Source organism: Acipenser ruthenus, chromosome 10 (genome assembly GCF_902713425.1).
Source record: "Acipenser ruthenus chromosome 10, fAciRut3.2 maternal haplotype, whole genome shotgun sequence".
Taxonomy (NCBI): Eukaryota; Metazoa; Chordata; class Actinopteri; order Acipenseriformes; family Acipenseridae; genus Acipenser; species Acipenser ruthenus.
In genome coordinates this window covers 116934-143061 of record NC_081198.1, presented here as the reverse complement: position 1 = coordinate 143061, position 26128 = coordinate 116934, and the positions used below count along the sequence as shown (strand labels likewise).

Here is a 26128-nt window from a genome sequence, read left to right as displayed (position 1 = left end):
GAACGTCATGATCCTGCAGTGATGCAGAGAGAGGGAACGTCATGATCCTGCAGTGATGCAGAGAGAGGGAACGTCATGATCCTGCAGTGATGCAGAGAGAGGGAACGTCATGATCCTGCAGTGATGCAGAGAGAGGGAACGTCATGATCCTGCAGTGATGCAGATGTGATCGTGTGCTACAGATTCTATAGACAGCGTCTCGGGATGATCGTGTGCTACAGATTCTATAGACAGTGTCTCTGGATGATCGTGTGCTACAGATTCTATAGACAGCGTCTCTGGGTGATCGTGTGCTACAGATTCTATAGACAGCGTCTCTCGATGATCGTGTGCTACAGATTCTATAGACAGCGTCTCGGGATGATCGTGTGCTACAGATTCTATAGACAGCGTCTCTCGATGATCGTGTGCTACAGATTCTATAGACAGCGTCTCTCGATGGTCGTGTGCTACAGATTCTATAGACAGCGTCTCTCGATGGTCGTGTGCTACAGATTCTATAGACAGCGTCTCTCTGATCGTGTGCTACAGATTCTATAGACAGCGTCTCTGGATGATCGTGTGCTACAGATTCTATAGACAGTGTCTCTGGATGATCGTGTGCTACAGATTCTATAGACAGCGTCTCTGGGTGATCGTGTGCTACAGATTCTATAGACAGCGTCTGGATGATCGTGTGCTACAGATTCTATAGACAGCGTCTCTGGATGATCGTGTGCTACAGATTCTATAGACAGCGTCTCTGGGTGATCGTGTGCTACAGATTCTATAGACAGCGTCTCTGATCGTGTGCTACAGATTCTATAGACAGCGTCTCTGGATGATCGTGTGCTACAGATTCTATAGACAGTGTCTCTGGATGATCGTGTGCTACAGATTCTATAGACAGCGTCTCTGGGTGATCGTGTGCTACAGATTCTATAGACAGCGTCTCTGGATGATCGTGTGCTACAGATTCTATAGACAGCGTCTCGGGATGATCGTGTGCTACAGATTCTATAGACAGCGTCTCTCGATGATCGTGTGCTACAGATTCTATAGACAGCGTCTCTCGATGGTCGTGTGCTACAGATTCTATAGACAGCGTCTCTCGATGGTCGTGTGCTACAGATTCTATAGACAGCGTCTCTCGATGATCGTGTGCTACAGATTCTATAGACAGCGTCTCTCGATGGTCGTGTGCTACAGATTCTATAGACAGCGTCTCTGGATGATCGTGTGCTACAGATTCTATAGACAGTGTCTCTGGATGATCGTGTGCTACAGATTCTATAGACAGTGTCTCTGGATGATCGTGTGCTACAGATTCTATAGACAGCGTCTCTGGCTGATCGTGTGCTACAGATTCTATAGACAGCGTCTCTGGCTGATCATGTGCTACAGATTCTATAGACAGCGTCTCTGGATGATCGTGTGCTACAGATTCTATAGACAGTGTCTCTGGATGATCGTGTGCTACAGATTCTATAGACAGTGTCTCTGGATGATCGTGTGCTACAGATTCTATAGACAGTGTCTCTGGATGATCGTGTGCTACAGATTCTATAGACAGCGTCTCTGGCTGATCATGTGCTACAGATTCTATAGACAGCGTCTCTGGATGATCGTGTGCTACAGATTCTATAGACAGTGTCTCTGGATGATCGTGTGCTACAGGAGGGCAGGAGCACACAGGACTGCAGATAGTAAAGCTGATTAGAGCAGAGAGATTTCTATCCAGCCAGGCAGAGCAGCTGCACAGGTACAGCTAGAAAGAAACAAAAAAACCAAACTTGCATTTCATTGAAACGACTTTCCTTTAATTCAGCTTTGTTAATTACAGGATTTATAAAAGGTAAGGAATGTTCTGAGAAAGGAATACAAACATTCTCTGCAATTTTGAAATAATAATCAGGTTTTATACACACATCAGATTCAAAATGTTTTGCATTAAACATAAAAAATAATCACTTCTGTTATCTGTAGTGTTCCCCCTGTTTAGAACAGACTTGGAGTTTCTGCAAAACCACTGAACCCCCTCTAGATTAGAACCCTGCCGATCAGCAGCGTTTTCATTTTGAAAGGCAGACAAATAAGAGGTTGCCTTTACAACCTCTGTGTCCATCAGGACAGGTTCAGATCTAGTTGTGTTGTAGCTGGCGAGTCAAGCCTCTGTGTGAGGTCCTGAACTGGGATTATATCACGCACTGTTTGTTCTAGTTTTGTAAAATAAAGAGTTTTCAAAACCAGGAGTTACCAGAAATAAAAGATCAGAGTAAACCCTTTTGAAGAGCCCCAAATAACAAAACGTTTCCAGGAGCAAAGCGCTCTGCACTGTCTCGAACAATACCAGGATCTGTGCAGGGATTCGGGGAGGTGTGGCTGGAACCAATACCTGGACTGGAGCAGAGCACACTGTGGACAGTCCCTCAGGGAGCTCGCCTCACACTCAAACACTGCAGGAGAAGCCTGGCTGCCAGGGATCACATTGCACAGGGTCAGCTACCAGCCATGGAAGCACAGCGGATTCACCCACTCCAGGTTTTACTAGGAGCTTGAGTAGCCACAGTGTGTAGGTAACAAGCTCAGGGGTGTCTTATTGAACCAGGAATGGATCAGACTGCATAGCATGAATATTCCTTTGTTTGCACAGGGATGAAGGTGATAGACGGGCTGCTGCTGATTCCTCATTAAACACTATTGAAATGATAAAAGCCACGCCTAACAATGAAAGCTAAAAGAATTATTTGATGAAGCAGCATTGGGGTTTTATCCCATCAGCTCACATATACCCCCTTGAAATAAAAAAAGAAAATCACATTCCTTTATCATAGACCTGTTCATTTAAAGACAGTATTTCATACACATCATCCTATTATAATTATAATAATAATATACATTTTAGCAATTTACACCCCCAATTACAAATATAACACAAGTCTTATTAGCAAGGTTAGCACCCACCCCTCCCCTAGTTACAAATCTACAGCAGATGAATGCCCCTGTCCTACACTGACAGCACTCTCTCGCAATGCCAGGTAGGAATGAACAACAGACAACACTGACCTCTGCTGGTGGGCAGCTCTAATGCACAAAACAGCCTATTAAAAATGAGACTGGGAATGGATTGTTAGTCACACCGCTGCCAGCTCACCCAGCAAAGGACTGGACTGGGGTCCAGATGGACAGTAGAGACAGACCTGGGAAAGTGAAGCATGACCGTCACATCGCTGCCAGCTCACTCAGCAAAGGACTGGACTGGGGTCCAGATGGACAGCAGAGACAGACCTGGGAAAGTGAAGCATGACCGTCACATCGCTGCCAGCTCACTCAGCAAAGGACTGGACTGGGGTCCAGATGGACAGCAGAGACAGACCTGGGAAAGTGAAGCATGACCGTCACATCGCTGCCAGCTCACCCAGCAAAGGACTGGACTGGGGTCCAGATGGACAGCAGAGACAGACCTGGGAAGCTCACGGTCTGGTCCACTCCCAGCCTTCATAGGGGGCTGGCTCCTGCATGGAACTCAGTCTTCTGAGTCAGCACACAGACCAGCCCTATACACTCACTCACTCACTCACTCACTCACTCACTCACTCACTCACTCACTCACTCACTCACTCACTCACTCACTCACTCACTCACTCACTCACTCACTCGTAACAAAATCAACAGAAAACCGGGATCTATGAAGCATCTCCACTGGTCAGCCAATTAGAAACCCTGGAGCAGGATCTCCACCCGGGTCCTGCACAGCCCAGTCCTGCAGGCTTTCTAGGTGCCTTTTCATCAGCAATGGCTAAACATCTGGAACATGTTAATCTGGACTGATTAAGACGTGAATCGGTTCAATCAAGTAACAGAGAACTCGGTGGAAATGAAAACCAGACGCCCTGCAGCTCTCCAGGACCAGGGCTGGAGACCCCTGCCCATGATAATCAAAAAAAAATATATATATATATCTAAAAAATATTTAATTAGAATCTGTTTAACGGTGCTGCAGCTCATCTCCCCCCCCCACCCTTTCCTGCGTTTGGATTTTATTTTTATCAGTTACACTCTGTCCAATAAACACAGAATATTCTAATCCTCCTCTGGAAGACAGTGTTCATGTTCCCTCAGGCTCCTCCCCTTTCTGGAGTCCTTTTGGAACGATCCCCGAGTGAGCTGCCTCTGCTTTGTTCTGGTTTGTACCACATGCGTTCCTGGGAGAGGGGTGGTCACAGCTCGTCCTTCTCCATCTGCTGGAAGACCTCCAGGTCCTCTCTCCAGTCTGACAGGATGGACTCTGGGTCCTGGCCAGTGTCCCGCTGGAGTCCTGTCTCTGTGTCCACAGCCTCCTGCTGCTGTGTGCCTGACGGGGGGAGGCTGGCTGCACACTCCCCCCTCTCCGCAGCAGAGCAGGATTCCTCTGGTTTAGAGTGGGGACTCTCCGTGTCAGCACCTGGGAGAGAGACAGACTGAATTTCACTTTCTTTAAGTATTTCAGGTGAACTAAAAACAACAAGAGACACAGAGGCAAACCTAAACACAGACAGAGACACACACAGACGGACAGAGACACACACACACACAGACAGACCCACTGACCCCCTTAACCAGCCAGGGTAACTCAATGGCCACTTTCCAGATCTTACCCCAACACTCAGAGCCACTAGACAGCAGCTCCTGTAATAAGGGTTACATGTAGATAAAGAAGGAACCCCAGTCTGCGCTCTGCACAGCTCTCCCTAAACACTGCAGATCAGTGCGGGACGCAGTGAGGAAACAGGCAGACCAGGCTCTGTGCAGATCAGTGCGGGACGCAGTGAGGAAACAGGGAGACCAGGCTCTGTGCAGATCAGTGCGGGACGCAGTGAGGAAACAGGGAGACCAGGCTCTGTGCAGATCAGTGCGGGACGCAGTGAGGAAACAGGGAGACCAGGCTCTGTGCAGATCAGTGCGGGACGCAGTGAGGAAACAGGGAGACCAGGCTCTGTGCAGATCAGTGCGGGACGCAGTGAGGAAACAGGCAGACCAGGCTCTGTGCAGATCAGTGCGGGACGCAGAGAGGAAACAGGGAGACCAGGCTCTGTGCAGATCAGTGCGGGACGCAGTGAGGAAACAGGCAGACCAGGCTCTGTGATCAGTGCAGAGGCTGCAGGGCAGGACACTGCTCAGTGTTCAATGTTTAGTCTAACACACGGGTGAACAGAAGGAAGGAAGGTACTTACTGCTCTCCAGAATGTAGCTGGGGAGTGTTTTACCTTTAAATATCGCCTCTAAAAGATCCAGCATGAAGGCACGAGGGAGAGAAGCAACACGAGCGTTACAGACAAGTACAGCCCTGCCTGCACAGGGGCGGTGCCTGGGCCGGGGGAAGGGCGGCAACTCTTATCCTGCCTCCAACACGCCACTGCTTTCACAGTGTGCAGTGCAGCTGGCAGGGACTCAACTGAAGCACAGTGCCAGGCACTTCACAGGTGGACAGTGTTACAGCAGCCGGGGGCTCCGCTAGGCCCGTCTTTGCAGGGTCTCTGCTTGTGGGGTGTGGATCTGGATCGGTAATGCAGGGCCTCTAGCCTCCCTCCCCCAGTCAGAGAATAGCAGGGCTGCTCTCTTTCTCTCCCGTTTACAATGTATCCTCCCCCTCTCCCCTCTCTCAGACAGCAGCCCCTCCACCTCTCTGTACTCTCCCCTCTCTCTCACCTCTGTCCCTGGCTCTGTCAGACAGCAGCACCTCCACCTCTCTGTACTCTCTCAGCGCATCCAGGATGATTTTGCCCTCCTTGTTGAAGAGGAAGAGGAGCGGGATGGTGATGTCATCAGTGCTCTTCCCATCCCCCGCCATCTGGAACAGGGGTGCCGTGTCACTGCTGCTGCCCTCGTTATCATCTGTCCAATAGGAACATGCACCCATCAACCAATAGGAACACAGGAACACAAACTGATCAACCAATAGGGATGAACACCTTACACAACTCCTCCTCATGATGACAATGCCCCCTATGGCTCCTATATAAACCCCTCTCCTCACCAATGACAATGCCCCCTGTGGCTCCTATATAAACCCCTCTCCTCACCGATGACAATGCCCCCTATGGCTCCGGCTCGCTGGATGCTCCTTGCCTTCTCTGCGAACATGCACTGGCCCCTCTGCACGAGAGCGATGCGCCCGGCCAGCAGGTCTGGGTTGGTCACCTCGGAGCAGCCACTGAAAGGCTCGGTCAGTGCCACAGAGCCCCGCGCCTGCAGAGAGTTTAACACACCACACTTAAATCCATTTCATATTCCACTACTAACAGCAACATTACCTCCAGTGCCCTTTACTGTTTCTCTGCTGTTGGAGATATTTAGATTAATTGCTAGTCAAAATCCTAAAAGGTATAGACAATGTCGACCCAGGGGACTTTTTTGACCTGAAAAAAGAAACAAGGACCAGGGGTCACAAATAGAGATTAGATAAAGGGGCATTTAAAACAGAAAACAGGAGGCACTTTTTTACACAGAGAATTGTGAGGGTCTGGAACCAACTCCCCAGTAATGTTGTTGAAGCTGAAACCCTGGGATCCTTCAAGAAGCTGCTTGATGAGATTCTGGAATCAATAAGCTACTAACAACCAAACGAGCAAGATGGGCTGAATGGCCTCCTCTCATTTGTAAACTTTCTTATGTTCTTAGTATTTGAGTATCTTGATTCAGAACATGCAGATATTCATATACAAGACAATGTTACAGGGATGGAAGTAAGAGTCACCTGAGCTTGCTACCTCTACAGTGGGGTTAGTCAAGCTTACAGTAAACCCTGGTATGGGTGACACTGCTCTGCAGTCAGAGTGTTATTCCCACCCCTGTATATATGAAGTCACTGCCTCTGCTTCCTGGTACCCAATCACTTCAGCGTCAGCACCACAGTTGAAACAGGACTCTCACTGGGAAGCTGATGAGCTATGCACATAACAAACAGGAGCCGAACAGACAGACTCATTCTTAATTATACTTGCTTATTGCCTAATCTTTCAAATGAATACATTCCCATTTCCCTGGCTGAACATTACACACCCCCACACTGCTTTTGAACAGGTCCAGCCCAAACTGTGCAGGTCCCGCGGTCAGTACCACTCTGCCGAAGAAGGGGTGTGAGATGATTTGCACAGCACGAGGGGGGAGCTGCTCCTTCTGCTGCTGGCTGGAGAGTTCGATCATCTCCTGCATGAAGCGCAAGCCGTCCTCCGCATCAACAGCACTGTCAGCCTGGAGAGAGAAAGAGAGAGAGTATGAGAGAGAGGGGGTGAGAGAGCACTGTCAGCCTGGAGAGAGAGAGAGAGAGAGAGAGTATGAGAGAGAGGGGGTGAGAGAGCACTGTCAGCCTGGAGAGAGAGAGAGAGGGGGTGAGAGAGTGAGGGGGTGAGAGAGCACTGTCAGCCTGGAGAGAGTGAGAGAGAGGGGGTGAGAGAGTGAGGAGGTGTAGTGACCTGCGTGGCGTGCTGGATTGAGAGTGAGAAAGTGAGACGAGGGTGTAGTGACCTGCGTGGCGTGCTGGATTGAGAGTGAGAGAGTGAGGTGAGGGTGTAGTGACCTGCGTGGCATGCTGGATTGAGAGTGAGAGAGTGAGACGAGGGTGTAGTGACCTGCGTGGCGTGCTGCACCAGCTGCACTCGGCCATCCTTCAGGTGGATCAGACTGATCCCCATCCTGCGCAGGAGCTCCAGCTGCTCGGGGCTGTTCGCCATGAAGTCCCTCGCTCGGAGGGGGGGCTGAGGGCCAGAGTCCCTGAAACACAGAGAGGGGTGAACACACAGAACACAGAGAGGGGTGAACACACAGAGACACAGAGAGGGGTGAACACACAGAACACAGAGAGGGGTGAACACACAGAGACACAGAGAGGGGTGAACACAAAGAACACAAGACAGGCAAACAAAGGTACAGCCAGCTGCCAGTGCTGCAGCGTGGAGAGCTGCTGGACGGTGTGGTTTGGTTACTGTCCTTGGGATGCCCCTGGACAGCTTCACATGCTAAATAAAGCGGACGTGTTTGTGAGTGTGCACCGAGACTAACACTGCGTTCTCTGTAGAACTCACCCGCGGGGGCCGGGCCGGGGGCAGCTCTTGTCCACCGCGTTCTGGATTGGTTCTCGGATGCTGCGTGCGAAGGCGGGGTTGTTTGGGAACAGCCCCTGTGTGTTGGGGCAGGACCAGTCGAAGTTACTGTCGTCCAGATCAGCCAGATCCAGCAGCTCCTGGGCAGTCTGGAGAGAGAAAGAGGTGAGCATGAGAGAGAGAGAGAGAGAGGAGGAGAGAGAGAGACCAGTTCACCAAGGATGGCAATAAGAGTCCCATTGCAGAGCAGTTTCACCCATTCCAGGTTTTACTAGGAGCCTGATTTGCCCCAGTGTACAGGTAACAAGCTCTGGCGTTTCTCATTAAACTCCTAGTAAAGCTGTGCAATGGGAGTCTGGTTTCCAGCCCTGCTCACCTTGTTCCTCCGGGTCCCGGTGTGGTTGCAGGTGGACAGCGAGAGGGGCAGCAGGTGGGCCTCGGTGGTGAACAGGTAGTGGTCCATGTCAAACAGCAGGTCCTCCTTGTCAGCAAAGAGCAGGAACAGGTACTTGAACATCTCAGCCAGGAAGAACGAGTCCATGCTGGAGAGAGAGACAGAGAGCAAGGAGTGAGAGAGAGAGAGAGTCTCAGAGACACCCACACACACACAGGCACTGTGGAACAGACAGACAGACACAGGGGCTGGCGCTGGGAGTCACTCTCACCGGTCCTCGTGGCTGCCGGTCCGCACGTCTTTCATGGCAGCAAAGCCACAGGGAACTCGGGCGAACTTGTTCAGGTTCTCCAGGATGGTCTTCCCCGTCTCCAGGTAGTAGGGGTCTCCTGTGGCCTGGGAGAGGGGGCAGCAATGACGCTTCATTATTCTCCATTCTTTGACTACAGTAGCTCAGGGATGCATTTCCATGAAATACATCCCTGTGACATAGAAGGATCACCTATTCCAGCATTTAATACAACCTTGATTATCCAGTGCATAGGTAACAAGCTCAGGTGTGTTATTACTTATTAGCAAAACCAGGAATGGGTCAAACTGCTATGCAATTGGAGTCGTATTCCCATTCCTGCAGTTACATCCACACACCAAGGGTATGAAAGGAAAGCCTACATTTTTAGAGAAAGTAAGTCCACAGAGTCCACAGCATGAGGGACAGAAATCTCATCCTCAGTGCAGGGAGGAGCAGGAGGAGGAGGAGGAAGGGGGGGTCACGCACCTTGTACAGGAAGTAGGTGCTCTCAGCGAACTCGGGGCGCAGGGGGTGCTGGCCCCAGTGCACCCTGAAGTCTGTGGTGAAGGCCTGGAACACACAGGGACAGAGTCAGGAAGCAGCAACACAACACAGCTGCACAGCGTGAGACGTGGACCAAACCAGCGCTGGCCAGGCTCCTGTAGGAAACCACACAGAGCGAGACATGCACCAAACCAGCGCTGGCCAGGCTCCTGTAGTAAACCACACAGAGCGAGACATGCACCAAACCAGCGCTGGCCAGGCTCCTGTAGTAAACCACACAGAGCGAGACATGCACCAAACCAGCGCTGGCCAGGCTCCTGTAGTAAACCACACAGAGCGAGACATGCACCAAACCAGCGCTGGCCAGGCTCCTGTAGTAAACCACACAGAGCGAGACATGCACCAAACCAGCGCTGGCCAGGCTCCTGTAGTAAACCACACAGCGTGAGACGCGGACCAAACCAGCGCTGGCCAGGCTCCTGTAGGAAACCACACAGAGCGAGACGCGGACCAAACCAGCGCTGGCCAGGCTCCTGTAGTAAACCACACAGCGTGAGACGCGGACCAAACCAGCGCTGGCCAGGCTCCTGTAGGAAACCACACAGCGTGAGACGCGGACCAAACCAGCGCTGGCCAGGCTCCTGTAGGAAACCACACAGAGCGAGACGCGGACCAAACCAGCGCTGGCCAGGCTCCTGTAGGAAACCACACAGCGTGAGACGTGGACCAAACCAGCGCTGGCCAGGCTCTTGTAGTAAACCACACAGAGCGAGACACGGACCAAACCAGCGCTGGCCAGGCTCCTGTAGGAAACCACACAGAGCGAGACGCGGACCAAACCAGCGCTGGCCAGGCTCCTGTAGTAAACCACACAGAGCGAGACACGGACCAAACCAGCGCTGGCCAGGCTCCTGTAGGAAACCACACAGCCGACAGAGCCAGCATGGCCAGCACAGGGATGCAGTTTCAATCACACAGCCGACAGAGCCAGCATTGCGAGCACAGGGATGCAGTTTCAATCACACAGCTGACAGAGCCAGCATGGCCAGCACAGGGATGCAGTTTCAATCACACAGCTGACAGAGCCAGCATGGCCAGCACAGGGATGCAGTTTCAATCACACAGCTGACAGAGCCAGCATTGCGAGCACAGGGATGCAGTTTCAATCACACACTGCTGACAGAGCCTTACCTCCGGCAGGAAGTTGTGCTTCTTGATGACCTGGTAGAGCATCTCGTGCGTCTCGATCGCCGGCTTGATGTCCCCTTTCAGCACCTGCGGAGACGGACAGCAGCACTCAGCGGCACACACAGCTATTCAAAGCTAGTCTTTAACTTGTTCATGTCATATTGAAATGTGTTTGTGGATGTGAGGGATAGGGGTGCGTGTGGATTGTAGGGGTGCGGTGTAGGGTACAGTGTGGAGTGTAGGGGTGCAATGTTGAGTGTAGGGGTGCGGTGTAGGGTACAGTGTGGAGTGTAGGGGTGCAGTGTAGGGTACAGTGTGGAGTGTAGGGGTGCAGTGTGGAGTGTAGGGGTGCAGTGTATGGTACATTGTAGGGTACAGTGTAGGGTACAGTGTGGAGTTAAGCGTGCAGTGTAGGGTACAGTGTGGAGTGTAGGGATGCAGTGTGGAGTGTAGCGGTGCAGTGTGGAGTGTAGGGGTGCAGTGTAGGGTACAGTGTGGAGTTAAGCGTGTAGTGTAGGGTACAGTGTGGAGTGTAGGAGTGCAGTGTAGAGTGTAGGGGTGCAGTGTGGGGTACAGTGTGGGGTGTAGGGGTGCAGTGTAGGATACAGTGTGGAGTTAAGCGTGCAGTGTAGGGTACAGTGTGGAGTGTAGGAGTGCAGTGTAGAGTGTAGGGGTGCAGTGTGGGGTACAGTGTGGGGTGTAGGGGTGCAGTGTAGGATACAGTGTGGAGTTAAGCGTGCAGTGTGGAGTGTAGAGGTGCAGTGTGGAGTGTAGGGGTGCAGTGTGGGGTACAGTGTGGAGTGTAGGGGTGCAGTGTAGGGTACAGTGTGGAGTTAAGCGTGCAGTGTAGGGTACAGTGTAGAGTGTAGGGGTGCCGTGTGGAGTGTAGGGGTGCCGTGTAGGGTACCGTGTGAAGTGTAGGGGTGCAGTATAGGGTGCAGCACTGTGGAGTGCAGGGGTGCAGTGTGGTGTGTAGGGGTGCAATGTGGTGTGTAGGGGTGCAGTGTGGAGTTAAGCGTGCAGTGTGGAGCGCAGGGTGCTGTGTGGAGTGTAGGGGTGCAGTGTAGGGTTCAGTGTGGAGTGAATGGTGCACTGTGGAGTATAGGGGTGCAGTGTGGAGTGCAGAGTGCTGGGGGTGGTACCTGCAGTCCTGGGAAGAAGGCGAGCAGCGAGTCCATCCAGGTGCGCGCGTTCAGCAGGGGTTTGTGGATGTGCACGTCCAGCAGGAGCGGAGGCTGGCTGATGTACTTCATGATGGAGGAGTAGTGCTGAGGATCCAGGGGGACAGAGGGGTCAGCGTGGGAAAGAGACACAGAGAGACAGGCACACACACAGCTCAGACACTCACAGTGTTGAAGCGCTCCAGGTAGCTGTCGTCTCCCAGCAGGATGTAAGCCTTCAGCAGGTACTCGTAATAGGAGTCGATTCCAGCCCCCACACCGCTGTCTGTGAGGAACAAAACAAGCAGTCTGTATTACTGGCAGACAGGCAGGCAGACAGGCAGACAGGGGGACAGACAGGCAGGCAGACACACAGACGGACGGACAGGGGGACAGACATGGAAGGTGGCAGAGAGCACGAAGCACTTGCCAGTGCCTACCCCTGCGCACCCAGTCCAGTCCCAGTACCTACCCCTGCGCACCCAGTCCAGTCCCAGTACCTACCCCTGCGCACCCAGTCCAGTCCCAGTACCTACCCCTGCGCACCCAGTCCAGTCCCAGTACCTACCCCTGCGCACCCAGTCCAGTCCCAGTACCTACCCCTGCGCACCCAGTCCAGTCTCAGTACCTACCCCTGCGCACCCAGTCCAGTCCCAGTACCTACACCTGCGCACCCAGTCCAGTCCCAGTACCTACCCCTGCGCACCCAGTCCAGTCCCAGTACCTACCCCTTCGCACCCAGTCTCCAGTGTGGATGTTGATCGTGGTTCCCACCAGGTTGCTGTTGCGCTGCCGCTTCTCCCACAGGAAGTCCAGGGCTCTGCGAGCGTGCGCCTGAACAGACAGACAGACAGGAGAGAAGGAAGGAGGGGATCACTGAGAATCAAGAACAAGAACAGCAGCACTGATCGCTCGTGATCTCAGCTGCTCTCACCTCGAAGACCGGCTCTCCAGTGAAGCGACTCAGGGCAGCGAACTCCAGGATCATGGTGCCAGCGCAGGCGGTGCAGGTGTCTGTCTCCGTGCCGGTGCGGGACTCGGGGCTGTGCAGACCGTGCTTCAGATTGATCTGCGGGGAGGAGAGCCGGTGAGTACAGCAACAAACCCGCCCCCAGGGGAGAGGCTGGGATGGAAAGAAGACTCCCGTTGCACAGCAGTTTGATCCTTTCCTGGTTTCACTAGGAGTTCAATAAGTTCAATCAAGCTCGTCGTAGTAAAACCTGGAAGGGGTGACACCGCTGTGCAATGGGAGTCTTCTTTCCAGTCCTGGCTAAGGCGTGTCCGTGGAGGGGTACGTACCCGGGGGTAGGGTAGTCCGCTGGAGGTGTTGAAGGCAGGCAGCAGGCGCAGCCCCAGCTCCTTGGCCATGCTGAGCAGCTCGTCTTGGTACCAGGGCATGTAGCGTCCCCCGTCACGCAGCATCAGGGCCATGGAGTGCCCGCCTAGCAGACCCCTGCCGAGAGGGGGAGGGGGGAGAGGTCACTCGGAGCCCATAGTTTCTGAAGACTTTGTGTCCCACACAATCACACATCAGTAGCATTATAAACAAGCCTCAAAAAAACACACACACATCACCAGCATTATAAACAAGCCTCAAACACACACACATCACCAGCATTATAAACAAGCCTCACACACACACACACACACACACACACCCACCAGCATTATAAACAAGCCTCAAACACACACACACATCATCAGCATTATAAACAAGCCTCACCCTAACCCATTCTCTGATCCAGCACACACACACAGCTTCACAGTCTGGAAGGCACACACACAAGCTCACTGTACTGCAGGTCTAGCCCATTGCTGCCCCCACACTGAGTAAGCAGACAGCGAGCCTCACCCCAGCACTCGGATGTTGGTCTCGAACACAGACACCACAATGTCGTTATCCAGCCGCACATCACGCAGAACCCTCCGCACTGCCTCCTCAAACTCCACAGGCTTATTCAGCACCGCTAGAGTGTCCATTGTGTCTATCAGCGTCAAGGAGAACCTGGGGCAGAGAAACACAATTAAAAACCGAGCAGCAGCAGCAGGCTGTCTCTGAGCAGCGCTGCCAGACTCTGGAGCCTGCAGGGGCAATGCCTGTGTGTTACACCTGCTTGCTGGTGTGACAGGCAGTGTTGCAGCCCCTGTGTGTTAGCCCTGCTTGCTGGTGTGACAGGCAGTGTTGCAGCCCCTGCGTTTTACCCCTGCTTGCTGGTGTGACAGGCAGTGTTGCAGCCCCTGTGTGTTAGCCCTGCTTGCTGGTGTGACAGGCAGTGTTGTGTGACGCACTGTTTGGATTCTACCCCATCGGTGAGGTTAAAAGCTCTACAGCCACACCTGCTCGTGCCCAGCCCCTGTCCAGTTACACAAGCACAGCTGTGTGTTACACAGAGAATACTGTTTATTTAGAGTGCTGTACCATGCAAGCAGAGGGCTGGATCACATCAATATCAGGGTCTAGTGCTGTATATTATAAAGACATTTCAGAGGGCTGGATCGCATCAATATCAGGGTCTAGTGCTATATATTATAAAGACATTTCAGAGGGCTGGATCGCATCAATATCAGGGTCTAGCGCTGTATATTATAAAGACATTTCAGAGGGCTGGATCGCATCAATATCAGGGTCTAGCGCTGTGTCTGTCTGTCACTCTGTCCACTCACTTGCCCAGCGCGTCGTCCACATCCCCTCGACTCGGCTCCAGCCCTCGAACCCGGCCCCGGCAGGTCAGAGGCATCAGCTCGTCTGCAGGGTAGGCATGGTCCTGCAGGGAGAGGGAGTGAGAGAGTGAGGGAGTGAGGGAGAGAGAGTGAGGGAGATAGTGAGAGAGTGAGAGACACACAGGCAGTATCTCAACTCTACCCACTGCTTCCCTGGGATATTCCAAGCATGTAAAGCCGATTTGATTTGAGATATATACTTATGCAACTGAGATTAATCTCATTGTAATGTTTACTGTGTTTCTAAGTCTTGTTGTAAAGTATGCAGTATTTACCATGTAGTTTTGATATGCATGGTCAAACATCTCCAATACTTGATCCCTGAAAGAAAAGCAAAGAAGTTATTTACCCAACTGGCTCTAATAGCTGTAACCCCTAGACCTCACTGCCTCCCAGTCTCTACAGCACCCTGCCCCCAGGCCCGCACTGTGACTCTCACCTGAGTTTGTGTCTCTCCTCTTTGGTCATGGCGTGTCCCAGTCCCAGCAGGGCTCCCAGTAGCAGCACGGTGCTCCCCAGCCACCCTGCACGGCATCGCGGCGCTGTCATGGCAATGCCTCCCTGCTCGCTTCCAACAGGACCCGGGGATGAGACTGCAGAGCGGTACCTCTGAAGCGGGGCGGGTGTGACAGACTCCGCCGGGATCTCTGTTGTGACCTCGCTGTTCCTTTCCTTCCGGTGCAGCCTAAATACAGCGCACCGACTCCTCGATACTGTCGGCGCGATAAGGAGCGCGGTTTGCTTGCAGTGAAGCAGTAGTTTAAGTGTGATTAATCAGAAAGACTGGCGTGTAACGTGCTAGCAGCGCGCACGCTCCGAGCTGCGCCTGTTACTTCTCATAATGAACGCTCTCAGTAAACACAGCGCACTCTGATCAGCGCTTCCTGGCTTATTGCAACTACAGACCCTGACCAGACCTGTTTAACTACCTAATCCTATTTGCATTCAGCAAATCTCTCGAACTGAAAAGAAACCAAACACTTCAAACGTCAGTATGGTATAAAACAGAACCACAAATAATAATGAGAATGCATCTTGTTTATGAAATCATAACCAGTTCAGCTGCGCGAAGCGGGCCACGTCACCGCGTGTGAATCACAGCGCTTGCTGGTGTAAACACACAAGCAGGTCAATGCTGTCCGGCCGAAGGGAGCTGCAGGTTATATAATAACACACAGCATGTTCCGCTTGACCGCGACACACTACCGTACCTGCACGGTGAACTGATCCCGACAGACCCCCATACCCAGCACACACAACCAGGAGCAGCCAGGTGGAAGTTTCCTCCACATCAGAGATACACCGATCTCCGTCCACAAACAGAAGAGTGTGCGAGTGGGCGATACCTCTTTCTCTCCAGCACAGCGACAAACAAACTGCAATCGTACGAGGCGTGTCAAGATACCGGACACACGCCGCGTCGATCCCGGATCCTTTCTTTACAGGACTTCTCTCTCTCTTTCTTCCCGTCTCTCTCTTCTGAACCAGATTCGATCCCTAACCCTCTGCTCTGGTGACCCGAGTCAAGAACGAGCACGGGCTCTCTCTCGCTGTCTCTATTTCGACTTTATTACTTTCTCTCTCTCTCTCTCTCTCTCTTTCTCTCTCTCTCTCTCTCTCTCTCTCTCTCCCTCCCTCTCCGGGGTTTGCCGCGTACCCCGCAGTACTGCGCTTCCCTCTGCCCCGGCTCGCTCCCTCCTTCTCTCTGAAGCCCGGCTCTCTCGGTCGCTATCCCCGCCGTGTATCCGTCCCTACCCCGCTATCTGACATCTTCCAGCACCGACTGCTAATAATGACGACGATGTTATACAACCGGCCGTGACATCCTCACTTCCGCATCCTGTTCCAGACCCCGCCCTGCAGCACTCGTGTCATTGGGCGAGCCAGAGGGGGGCGGGGGGGAAGCGCACGTCTGATTCTCGTGAAACGTGTTTGGGAATAAGGAACTACAACACCCAAGATGCACCTGGCTATGTGCCGGTCATGAGTTTCTCACGAGCCAAGATTGATTGAGTCGTGTGGGTCAGCGCTCACGGGTCAGAGTGGACGAGTGAACAGAACCGGTCCAGTGACAAGCAGCCCGCCCAGCGCGCAGGCACGCACAAGGTGGGTATAGAAAAGCTTGGGTTTCTTTTTGTATCCGTTTTGAAGTGGGGTGTGTGCTCCCCCCGAAACAAGAACGACCCCTACAGAAAGACTGGGGGTGGGGCTTTGAGCAAAACAAGTTTATATTGTTTTCATACAAAGAACAGCAGTATTTAGCAGCACGGTTATTTTAAGATAGGGTCTAAATCTAGGATGTGATGCGATGCGTTGTGTGTTTCCAGTGTGGCTGGCGCTGTGTTGAAATAGTTCCCTGATGTCCCGTCATATCCTCATGTTTCATATCCTAAACAGCGCTGCCGGCGCTCCCGACTCTGTTAGGCAGGCTAACCGTGGACAAGAGAGCAGGATCGCGATGACCACAGCATTCCCACCCTTCCCTCCACGCGCGGGGGCTTCACTTGTGGAGCGAATTGTTTTTAATTTTCTGTAGCGTGCATTTGCCAAGATAGATCAACCTAGTGTATTTTGTTCACAATGTACATGTGTATTGTCACACAATCGAAGACCTTGTCAATGTATTTTGATAATGCCTTTTTATATGTTGGGTCCGATTGCCAGCCCACTGAACACAGTACTGCACGTGGAACAAAACACACATTAAATACAGAAATACAACTAGAAGAAGCCGCTCATGCGGTGTTAACAGCAGGTTGCGAATCGCAGAATACCATGCGAACAGAAATGAAGAGTCCGCGGGGTTACTGGTGCATAGAGCTCCTATTGAAACAAAAGAACCTTTAAACACGTGAGAAACAACTTAAATCCACGTACAATACCTTTAATGAACAGCGTGATTGCAGTGAGTCTTTAATGAACAGCGTGATTGCAGTGAGTCTTTAATGGACAGCGTGATTGCAGTGAGTCTTTAATGGACAGTGTGATTGCAGTGAGTCTTTAATGAACAGCGTGATTGCAGTGAGTCTTTAATGAACAGCGTGATTGCAGTGAGTCTTTAATGAACAGCGTGATTGCAGTGAGTCTTTAATGAACAGCGTGATTGCAGTGAGTCTTTAATGAACAGCGTGATTGCAGTGAGTCTTTAATGAACAGTGTGATTGCAGTGAGTCTTTAGAAAATCCACAGGTTCAAAGTGTGCACCACATAAGCCTGTCTCACTAAAGGATATCAGGCTGCAGTGTTGTGTGATCACTGCTGTTAGGGATCCTGCCCCCTGCCTGTGAGATGAGATGAGGTTAAAAGCTCAATGCACGAATGCAGGCGAGTCTCTCTTGCATCGTGGTTAAGAGACTCGCTTGCATGGCGCTGGGTCGCTGGTTCACACCCAGCCTCCTTCCCCTCTTACAAAAGCACTACAGACCACCCCCCATGCTGCTGGTAACTGTGGCATGTCTTCTCTTCCTCCGCAGATGGCAGTGCCCCCCCGGAAAGCCCTGACTGGCCTGGTGGCTGCCACCTTCACCCCCATGACTGCCAAGGGGTAAGACCAACAGGAAAGTGCCAGGCTCCTGCGGCCTGCTTCATTCCCGCTGGTTGTAGTCCTGTTCTGTGAGGGCTCGCTATTACTGAAATCAAATCCTGCTGTTTAGATTTATTACTGAAATCAAATCCTGCTGTTTAGATTTATTATTATTATTATTATTATTATTATTATTATTAGTAGTAGTAGTAGTATTATTATTATTATTATTATTATTATTATTATTAGTATTATTATTATTATTATTATTAGTATTAGTATTATTAGTATTTCTTAAACAATTACAAGGTATGTTGGTAGTAACGAAACAATTGGCTGGCCAGTACAGTCAAACTTTTATTATCTGAACTAATAACCCAGTTGTTCTGATTATGAAATTCTGACAGTGACATTTTTTACATGACTTTTCCAATCCTAACAAGATGTAAGCTGTAAATATATGAGACTGTAGACAGCAGACTGTGCGGGCTGGTCGGTGCAGTCTCTATACCAGGACAGGACAGGACAGGACAGCACAGGACAGCACAGCACAGCACAGGACAGGCTCACAAGGGGCTGTTGGGATTATCACACTTTCAGTGCACAGTGTAACAGTAGAATACCACGTGCACCACGCTGCAGTGCAGAGTTCACTGCGACTCAACGCAGCCTGCTCTGAGGCGCGGGCTCCGCGCTGCACAGACACAAGGCTTGTTATATATAAAGACATCTTCTGGTGCTTCTATGGCCTGTTTGAAGAATTGGTCAGATTGGCATTGCGGTTGTGTTTACTGATGTCTTCTCTTTAAAGGGATGTGAACCTCTCTGTGATTGGTCCGTATGTCGACTACCTTGTGTTGAAGCAAGGCATTCACAATATATTCGGTAAGTTACTGCAGGGAAAGTGAAACCGCTTTGACGGTCCTGGAAAGGGTTTCCCTTTTCCTATATATTTGGGATTTATTTAAGAGCAGTTGCCTCCAGTGACAGCACATGTTTCAGAGGCTCTGGAGAGCCTTCTCCAGGGTTCTGTTTGAGTCTTGCTGACTGTTTCTATAACATCCCTTGAGATTGCCTTGGTCACAGTAAGAGAATTCCTATTGTAGAAGCCACCATGAAAATCAATATATCTGCTTCCCAGGTATTGTGGACATGCTGCACAGTCCAGTCTGAGCCAGTGCACAGTTAAGAGTAGACCAGAGATATTGAAAAGCAACTCCAGCTTCATAGAGGCTTACAGCAGCACAGTGTTCTTCATAGAGCCTCACAGCAGCACAGTGTTCATAGAGCCTCACAGCAGCACAGTGTTCATAGAGCCTCACAGCAGCACAGTGTTCATAGAGCCTCACAGCAGCACAATGTTCTTCATAGAGCCTCACAGCAGCACAATGTTCTTCATAGAGCCTCACAGCAGCACAGTGTTCATAGAGCCTCACAGCAGCACAATGTTCATAGAGCCTCACAGCAGCACAGTGTTCATAGAGCCTCACAGCAGCACAGTGTTCATAGAGCCTCACAGCAGCACAATGTTCTTCATAGAGCCTCACAGCAGCACAATGTTCTTCATAGAGCCTCACAGCAGCACAGTGTTCATAGAGCCTCACAGCAGCACAATGTTCATAGAGCCTCACAGCAGCACAGTGTTCATAGAGCCTCACAGCAGCACAGTGTTCATAGAGCCTCACAGCAGCACAGTGTTCATAGAGCCTCACAGCAGCACAGTGTTCATAGAGCCTCACAGCAGCACAGTGTTCATAGAGCCTCACAGCAGCACAGTGTTCATAGAGCCTCACAGCAGCACAATGTTCTTCTTTTATGCAGTGTTTCCAAAGAAAATATTATTTTTAAATTTGAATGTTACTGTGACCACTCCCCTGTGACCGCACACCTGTGATCGCTCCCCTCTCTCCACAGTGAACGGCACCACTGGCGAGGGCATGTCGCTCAGCGTGGATGAGAGGAAGGCGCTGGCAGAGGAGTGGTGCCGACAGGGCAAGGGCAAGTGAGTAATACTGCGGCCACCACAGCTGGTAAGGTGTTGGGGAGCTGTGGCTGTCCGTAGGGGAGGTGGGACAGTATGTTTCATATTGTTTTGACACGCTGTGTGATTGTGTTTTGTGCACAGGGTGCATCATGTGATTGCTCATGCTGTGTGATTGTGTTTTGTGCACAGGGTGCATCATGTGATTGCTCATGCTGTGTGATTGTGTTTTGTGCACAGGGTGGATCATGTGATTGCTCATGCTGTGTGACTCAGTGTTTTGTGCACAGGGTGGATCATGTGATTGCTCATGCTGTGTGACTCAGTGTTTTGTGCACAGGGTGGATCATGTGATTGCTCATGCTGTGTGACTCAGTGTTTTGTGCACAGGGTGCATCATGTGATTGCTCATGCTGTGTGATTGTGTTTTGTGCACAGGGTGGATCATGTGATTGCTCATGCTGTGTGACTCAGTGTTTTGTGCACAGGATGGATCATGTGATTGCTCATGCTGTGTGATTGTGTTTTGTGCACAGGGTGGATCATGTGATTGCTCATGCTGTGTGATTGTGTTTTGTGCACAGGGTGGATCATGTGATTGCTCATGCTGTGTGATTGTGTTTTGTGCACAGGGTGGATCATGTGATTGCTCATGCTGTGTGACTCAGTGTTTTGTGCACAGGGTGGATCATGTGATTGCTCATGCTGTGTGATTGTGTTTTGTGCACAGGGTGGATCATGTGATTGCTCATGCTGTGTGATTCAGTGTTTTGTGCACAGGGTGGATCATGTGATTGCTCATGCTGTGTGATTCAGTGTTTTGTGCACAGGGTGGATCATGTGATTGCTCATGCTGTGTGATTGTGTTTTGTGCACAGGGTGGATCATGTGATTGTTCATGTGGGATGTTTGAGTTTGAGAGAGTCTCAGGAGCTGGCAAGGCATGCAGCTGGGATCGGGGCTGACGGGATAGCAGTGATATCTCCCTCCTTCTTCAAACCTCCCAGTACAGGTGAGTGCCCTTTTCCACTCTGTCCACTGGATGGCGCTGCAGGCAGCTGACCCTGTTCTCTGTGTCTCCTCCCCTTCCAGGTGCTCTGCTCCAGTTTCTACAGGAAGTGGCTTCAGCAGCACCACACGTGCCGTTCTACTACTACCACCTGCCCGACGTCACAGGAGTGAAGAGTGAGTACCAGAGAGTGAGACACGGGCAGGGAGTGAGAATACTCCACAGAGAGTGAGACACGGGCAGGGAGTGAGAATACTCCACAGAGAGTGAGACACGGGCAGGGAGTGAGAATACTCCACAGAGAGTGAGACACGGACAGGGAGTGAGAAGACTCCACAGAGAGTGAGACATGGGCAGGGAGTGAGAATACTCCACAGAGAGTGCAGAGAGTCACCCCAAAGCCCTGTCCTGTGGCTGTTAACTATGTGGTCTGCGGTGGTGATGCAGCAGCAGTGTGCATCCTGCCCACTAACCCTGGTGTTCTGAATGAGCCCATTCCTATCTCTCTGCAGTCTGTGCCCAGGCTGTCCTGCAGGGGGCCCAGGAGCTCATCCCCTCCTTCCAGGGACTCAAGTTCAGCAGCAGAGACCTGCTGGACTTCGGCCAGTGTGTCCACAGCAGTCCCCGGTCCTGGCCAATGCTCTACGGGGTGGATGAGGTAGGCTTGCGCTCTGTCTCCCTCCAGGGGCTGTGCTGGGAATGTGCAGTGCAGGGTGGCTGTGTGCAGTCTGCAGGGTAGCTGTGTGCAGGGTGACTGTGTGCAGTCTGCAGGGTGACTGTGCAGGGTGGCTGTGTGCAGTCTGCAGGGTGGCTGTGTGCAGGGTGACTGTGTGCAGTCTGCAGGGTGGCTGTGTGCAGGGTAGCTGTGTGCAGGGTGACTGTGTGCAGTCTGCAGGGTGGCTGTGTGCAGGGTGACTGTGTGCAGTCTGCAGGGTGGCTGTGTGCAGGGTGGCTGTGTGCAGGGTGACTGTGTGCAGTCTGCAGGGTAGCTGTGTGCAGGGTGGCTGTGTGCAGTCTGCAGGGTGGCTGTGTGCAGGGTGGCTGTGTGCAGGGTGGCTGTGTGCAGTCTGCAGGGTGGCTGTGTGCAGGGTGGCTGTGTGCAGTCTGCAGGGTGGCTGTGTGCAGGGTGACTGTGCAGGGTGACTGTGTGCAGTCTGCAGGGTGGCTGTGTGCAGGGTGGCTGTGTGCAGGGTGACTGTGTGCAGTCTGCAGGGTGGCTGTGTGCAGGGTGGCTGTGTGCAGGGTGGCTGTGTGCAGTCTGCAGGGTGGCTGTGTGCAGGGTGACTGTGTGCAGGGTGACTGTGTGCAGTCTGCAGGGTGACTGTGTGCAGTCTGCAGGGTGGCTGTGTGCAGGGTGGCTGTGTGCAGGGTGGCTGTGTGCAGGGTGGCTGTGTGCAGTCTGCAGGGTGGCTGTGTGCAGGGTGGCTGTGTGCAGTCTGCAGGGTGGCTGTGTGCAGGGTGGCTGTGTGCAGGGTGACTGTGTGCAGGGTGACTGTGTGCAGGGTGGCTGTGTGTTTCTCCATTGTAGTTTCATGTCCATCATGATGTGTTGTTTTTGTTCTTTTTCAGCAATTGCTGTCAGCGTTGGTTCTGGGAGCACATGGTGCTGTTGGCAGGTAAGCATCACAGTTTCTGTCCAATTGCCAATTCTGTCTTTCCCAGTGGCATTGTCCTACAGGCTCTCCACACAGGCTGTCCACACAGGATCTCCGCACAGGATCTCCATACAGGATCTCCATACAGGATCCCCAGACAGGCTCTCCGCACAGGCTCTCCACACAGGCTCTCCGCACAGGCTCCCTGCACAGGCTCCCGACTGGCTCCTCTCGCAGGGTGAATCTGAGCTGCTGTCTGTGCATCTCTTCTGCAGCAGCTCCTGCAATGTTCACTCAGCCCTGCATTGCCTATAGCAATGTGCTTCTGTATGAAGGAATGGCTTTGAATGGGATGTTTTTTCTGTTTGTGTCTATTCAATCTTGAGCTCTTGTTTATCTCTTGGGATGTCTTCTGTCAGAGTTGTTAATAAAGAGGTTTTGTTGCCCGCAAGGCTCCAGACCTGTGTCTCTGACTGTGTGTTTCCCCCTCTGTTGCTGCAGCACCTACAATTACATGGGCAGCGTGGTTAATGGCATGCTGGCTGCTTTTGAGAAGGGAGATGTCGCCCAGGCCAGGAAGATCCAGGTAATGATCACACGGTGTCTTCAGCACAATATTGGTGTTGCTGATGTTTCCAATAGGAGCCATGAGATCATGCAGATCTGTGAAGTTCTCTCCCTCTTTAGTCTCATTGGAATCATGTGCGTGTGTGTTTCTTTTTTTTTTTTGTCTTCAGTTCCAAACGCAGGAAGTCTTGAGCTTTGCCTTCCAGCTTGGTGAGTCCCTCCCCCTCAGAATCATTGTGCCAGGTCCTATCCAATCCGTGCACAGGAGAGTTTACTCCTCCAAGCCAATCAGAGCACAGATAAACTGGTGATTGCAGCCCATGGAGTTCTAGCAGCAGTGTGCTGGAGTATAGCAGTGCTGCATGCGTGCCATCAAACTGACATGATTTCATTGTGAGATGCATGCTGTCTGGAAGGGCAGGTTGTGGACTTATTAGAAACTATTTCAGCAGGAGGGTACCCCCCCCACATCACTTACCATGTTCATTAGCCAGCTATAAAAAAACAAGGCAATGCCCTCCCTCTCCTCTTTTACATCCCTCCATCTCCTCTCACTCCCTCATTCAGATGACCTCGTCCACATGGCCAGGCAGGTTCAAGGCAGACAATGTCTGTAAATAACATCCACACCCTCCAATCTCCCCTTGTGTTTCCTCTTGTGTACTCCTCTCGTGTTTTCCTCTCGTGTTCTCTCTTGTTCTCCTCTCGTGTTTCCTCTTGTTCTCCTCTCGTGTTTTCTCTGTCTCCTCTCTTGTTCTCCTCTCGTGTTTCCTCTTGTTCTCCTCTTGTGTTTTCTCGTTATCTCGTGTTCTCTCTTGTTCTCCTCTCGTGTTTTCTCTGTCTCCTCTCTTGTTCTCCTCTCGTGTTTTCTGTCTCCTCTTGTGTTCTCGTTATCTCGTGTTCTCCTCTCTTGTTCTCCTCTCGTGTTTTCTGTCTCCTCTCGTGTTCTCCTCTCTTGTTCTCCTCTCGTGTTTTCTGTCTCCTCTTGTGTTCTCGTTATCTCGTGTTCTCCTCTCTTGTTCTCCTCTCGTGTTTTCTGTCTCCTCTCGTGTTCTCCTCTCTTGTTCTCCTCTCTTGTTCTCCTCTCGTGTTCTCGTTATCTCGTGTTCTCCTCTCGTGTTCTCCTCTCGTGTTTTCTGTCTCCTCGTGTTCTCCTCTCTTGTTCTCCTCTCGTGTTTTCTGTCTCCTCTCGTGTTCTCCTCTCTTGTTCTCCTCTCTTGTTCTCCTCTCGTGTTTTCTGTCTCCTCTCGTGTTCTCCTCTCTTGTTCTCCTCTCTTGTTCTCCTCTCTTGTTCTCCTCTCGTGTTCTCGTTATCTCGTGTTCTCCTCTCGTGTTTCCTCGTGTTCTCCTCTCGTGTTTCCTCGTGTTCTCCTCTCGTGTTCTCCTCTCGTGTTTCCTCGTGTTCTCCTCTCGTGTTCTCCTCTCGTGTTTCCTCGTGTTCTCCTCTCGTGTTTTCTCGTGTTCTCCTCTCGCTTTCTCCTCTCGTGTTTTCTCATGTTCTCTTATTTCTTCCTGCAGGGTTTGACTTGGCTGTGAATAAGCAGTTGATGCTGGTGCTGTCGGGTTTGCCCCTCGGGCCCCCGCGGCTCCCCCTGCTCCAGGGCTCCCAGGAGCGCACCGAGCAGATCCGGGACAAGCTGGAGAGAACCCTGGGGCTCCTGACCCCAAACTACTGTGCAATGGGAGTCTGATTGCTATCGCTGCAGTGTCCCCATCTGAAGCACACCTCGGTTATCCACTGCACAGCAATACATTTCATCAGGGAGCTTTGCAAACGCGACCGGGAGAGACGGGGGAGGAGCCATGAGCTCGAGGAATTCCATTCTAATGATGTCACAAGTGTCATTCAAATCAATAAGGAAAACTGTCATATTGCATTACTGAAGAAATATTAAATTTATATAAATTAAGTGTAATATACAAGTCTGGACCAAATCTGGCTTTTCCAGTTAATTGAAAATACTTTTTGATTTGAATACAAAAGGTGCAAATACTGACTGATTTCAAGGAGCTGCTGAGCTCTCTGCTTCACTGTGCTGGTCTGCATGTGGATGGGCTGCTCCTCACAACACAATATGACTGACAATCCACAGGAGCAAAGGGCTGCTTCAAATCTCTTGTATTCTCTGTACTAATGTTGGTTATCCTGCCTTGCAGGGCTGTGTGTGGCTGTTTCACCCAGCCTGTCTATTACATTGAGATGCTGTAGAGAATGATTCATACATTATACTGAGCCTGTCTTTATTTACTAATGTAGTCTCTGTTTGTTTTAATAAAATGTTCTGATTAACAGCGTGTGTTTGCCGTGGATGCTGCCGTGGTACACGCGTGTCACGTGAGATGACAGATAGTGACAATGCAATTCAAGGACAGGATGTGTCTCATGGCCACTGCAGCTAGTGTTATACCTGGCTGTGCTCTTCCCTGGCAAGAGCATGCTTTGTGCTTTCTGTGTCTTTAATCTCAAATACATTTTATACCACTACCCCCTTAACAACAGATCAACAACAAAATGAGAGAGTGCATCCACGTGTTGTCTGAAGCTGTGGTGAAAGTGTAGTAAAGCATAGTACAGAGTACAGTAATGTTGTTGAAGCTGACACCCTGGGATCCTTCAAGAAGCTGCTTGATGAGATTCTGGGATCAATAAGCTACAAACAACCAAACCAGCAAGATGGGCTGAATGGACTCCTCTCGTTTGTAAACTTTCTTATGTTCGTATGTTCTTACAATGCACTGCGCCGCAGTGAGGGGGTGGAGGTGCTGATGACATCTCACTGTGATGCGCCGCAGTGAGGGGGTGGAGGTGCTGATGACATCTCACTGATGCGCCGCAGTGGGAGGGTGGAGGTGATGATGACATCTCACTGTGATGCGCCGCAGTGGGAGGGTGGAGGTGCTGATGACATCTCACTGTGATGCGCCGCAGTGAGAGGGTGGAGGTGCTGATGACATCTCACTGTGATGCGCCGCAGTGAGAGGGTGGAGGTGATGATGACATCTCACTGTGATGCGCCGCAGTGAGAGGGTGGAGGTGCTGATGACATCTCACTGTGATGCGTCGCAGTGGGGGTGGAGGTGATGATGACATCTCACTGTGATGCGCCGCAGTGAGAGGGTGGAGGTGATGATGA

The 26128-nt window shown here is 51.5% G+C and overlaps 2 protein-coding genes across 3 annotated transcripts; one reads left to right on the top strand and one right to left on the bottom strand.

The window, feature by feature from the left end:
- Positions 1-1777: 1777 nt before the first annotated feature.
- LOC117413746 (ER degradation-enhancing alpha-mannosidase-like protein 3) lies at positions 1778-15803 on the bottom strand. Its single transcript, XM_059031373.1, has 19 exons — positions 14759-15803; positions 14595-14640; positions 14263-14363; positions 13451-13603; positions 12898-13051; positions 12533-12667; positions 12327-12432; positions 11787-11884; positions 11581-11706; positions 10442-10525; positions 9233-9316; positions 8726-8850; positions 8437-8602; positions 8043-8209; positions 7590-7731; positions 7021-7212; positions 6042-6207; positions 5668-5853; positions 1778-4423 (listed from the first exon to the last, which is right to left on the bottom strand). Exons 1-19 carry the CDS (start codon positions 14866-14868, stop codon positions 4200-4202), a joined length of 2565 nt encoding a protein of 854 aa, XP_058887356.1. The 5' UTR covers positions 14869-15803; the 3' UTR covers positions 1778-4199.
- A 439-nt stretch (positions 15804-16242) lies between these two features.
- LOC117413754 (N-acetylneuraminate lyase) lies at positions 16243-25284 on the top strand. 2 transcript variants are annotated; one of them, XM_059031375.1, is made up of 11 exons: positions 16243-16425; positions 17793-17863; positions 18654-18727; positions 19757-19844; positions 20702-20835; positions 20916-21008; positions 21345-21490; positions 22402-22448; positions 22929-23013; positions 23165-23204; positions 24513-25284. In XM_059031375.1, the coding sequence occupies exons 2-11, from the start codon at positions 17793-17795 to the stop codon at positions 24683-24685; spliced, it is 951 nt and encodes a 316-aa protein (XP_058887358.1). In that variant the 5' UTR covers positions 16243-16425; the 3' UTR covers positions 24686-25284. The 2 variants fall into 2 exon arrangements, with proteins under 2 accessions (XP_058887358.1, XP_058887359.1); XM_059031376.1 differs by lacking the exon at positions 23165-23204 and having other exon boundaries at positions 24513-24678.
- The last annotated feature ends 844 nt before the right edge of the window (positions 25285-26128 follow it).

Bases quoted from the DNA above. Each gene is read 5' to 3' on its own strand.
- LOC117413746 (XM_059031373.1), bottom strand. From the start codon at position 14,868: ATGACAGCGCCGCGATGCCGTGCAGGGTGGCTGGGGAGCACCGTGCTG. The intron at 14,641-14,758 runs GTGAGAGTCACA...CTTTTCTTTCAG, and splicing joins GAGGAGAGACACAAACTCAG to GGATCAAGTATTGGAGATGT. The intron at 13,604-14,262 runs GTGAGTGGACAG...TCTCTGCCCCAG, and splicing joins GTGGACGACGCGCTGGGCAA to GTTCTCCTTGACGCTGATAG.
- LOC117413754 (XM_059031375.1), top strand. From the start codon at position 17,793: ATGGCAGTGCCCCCCCGGAAAGCCCTGACTGGCCTGGTGGCTGCCACC. The intron at 18,728-19,756 runs GTAAGTTACTGC...CTCTCTCCACAG, and splicing joins AGGCATTCACAATATATTCG to TGAACGGCACCACTGGCGAG. The intron at 23,014-23,164 runs GTAATGATCACA...TTTTGTCTTCAG, and splicing joins CCCAGGCCAGGAAGATCCAG to TTCCAAACGCAGGAAGTCTT.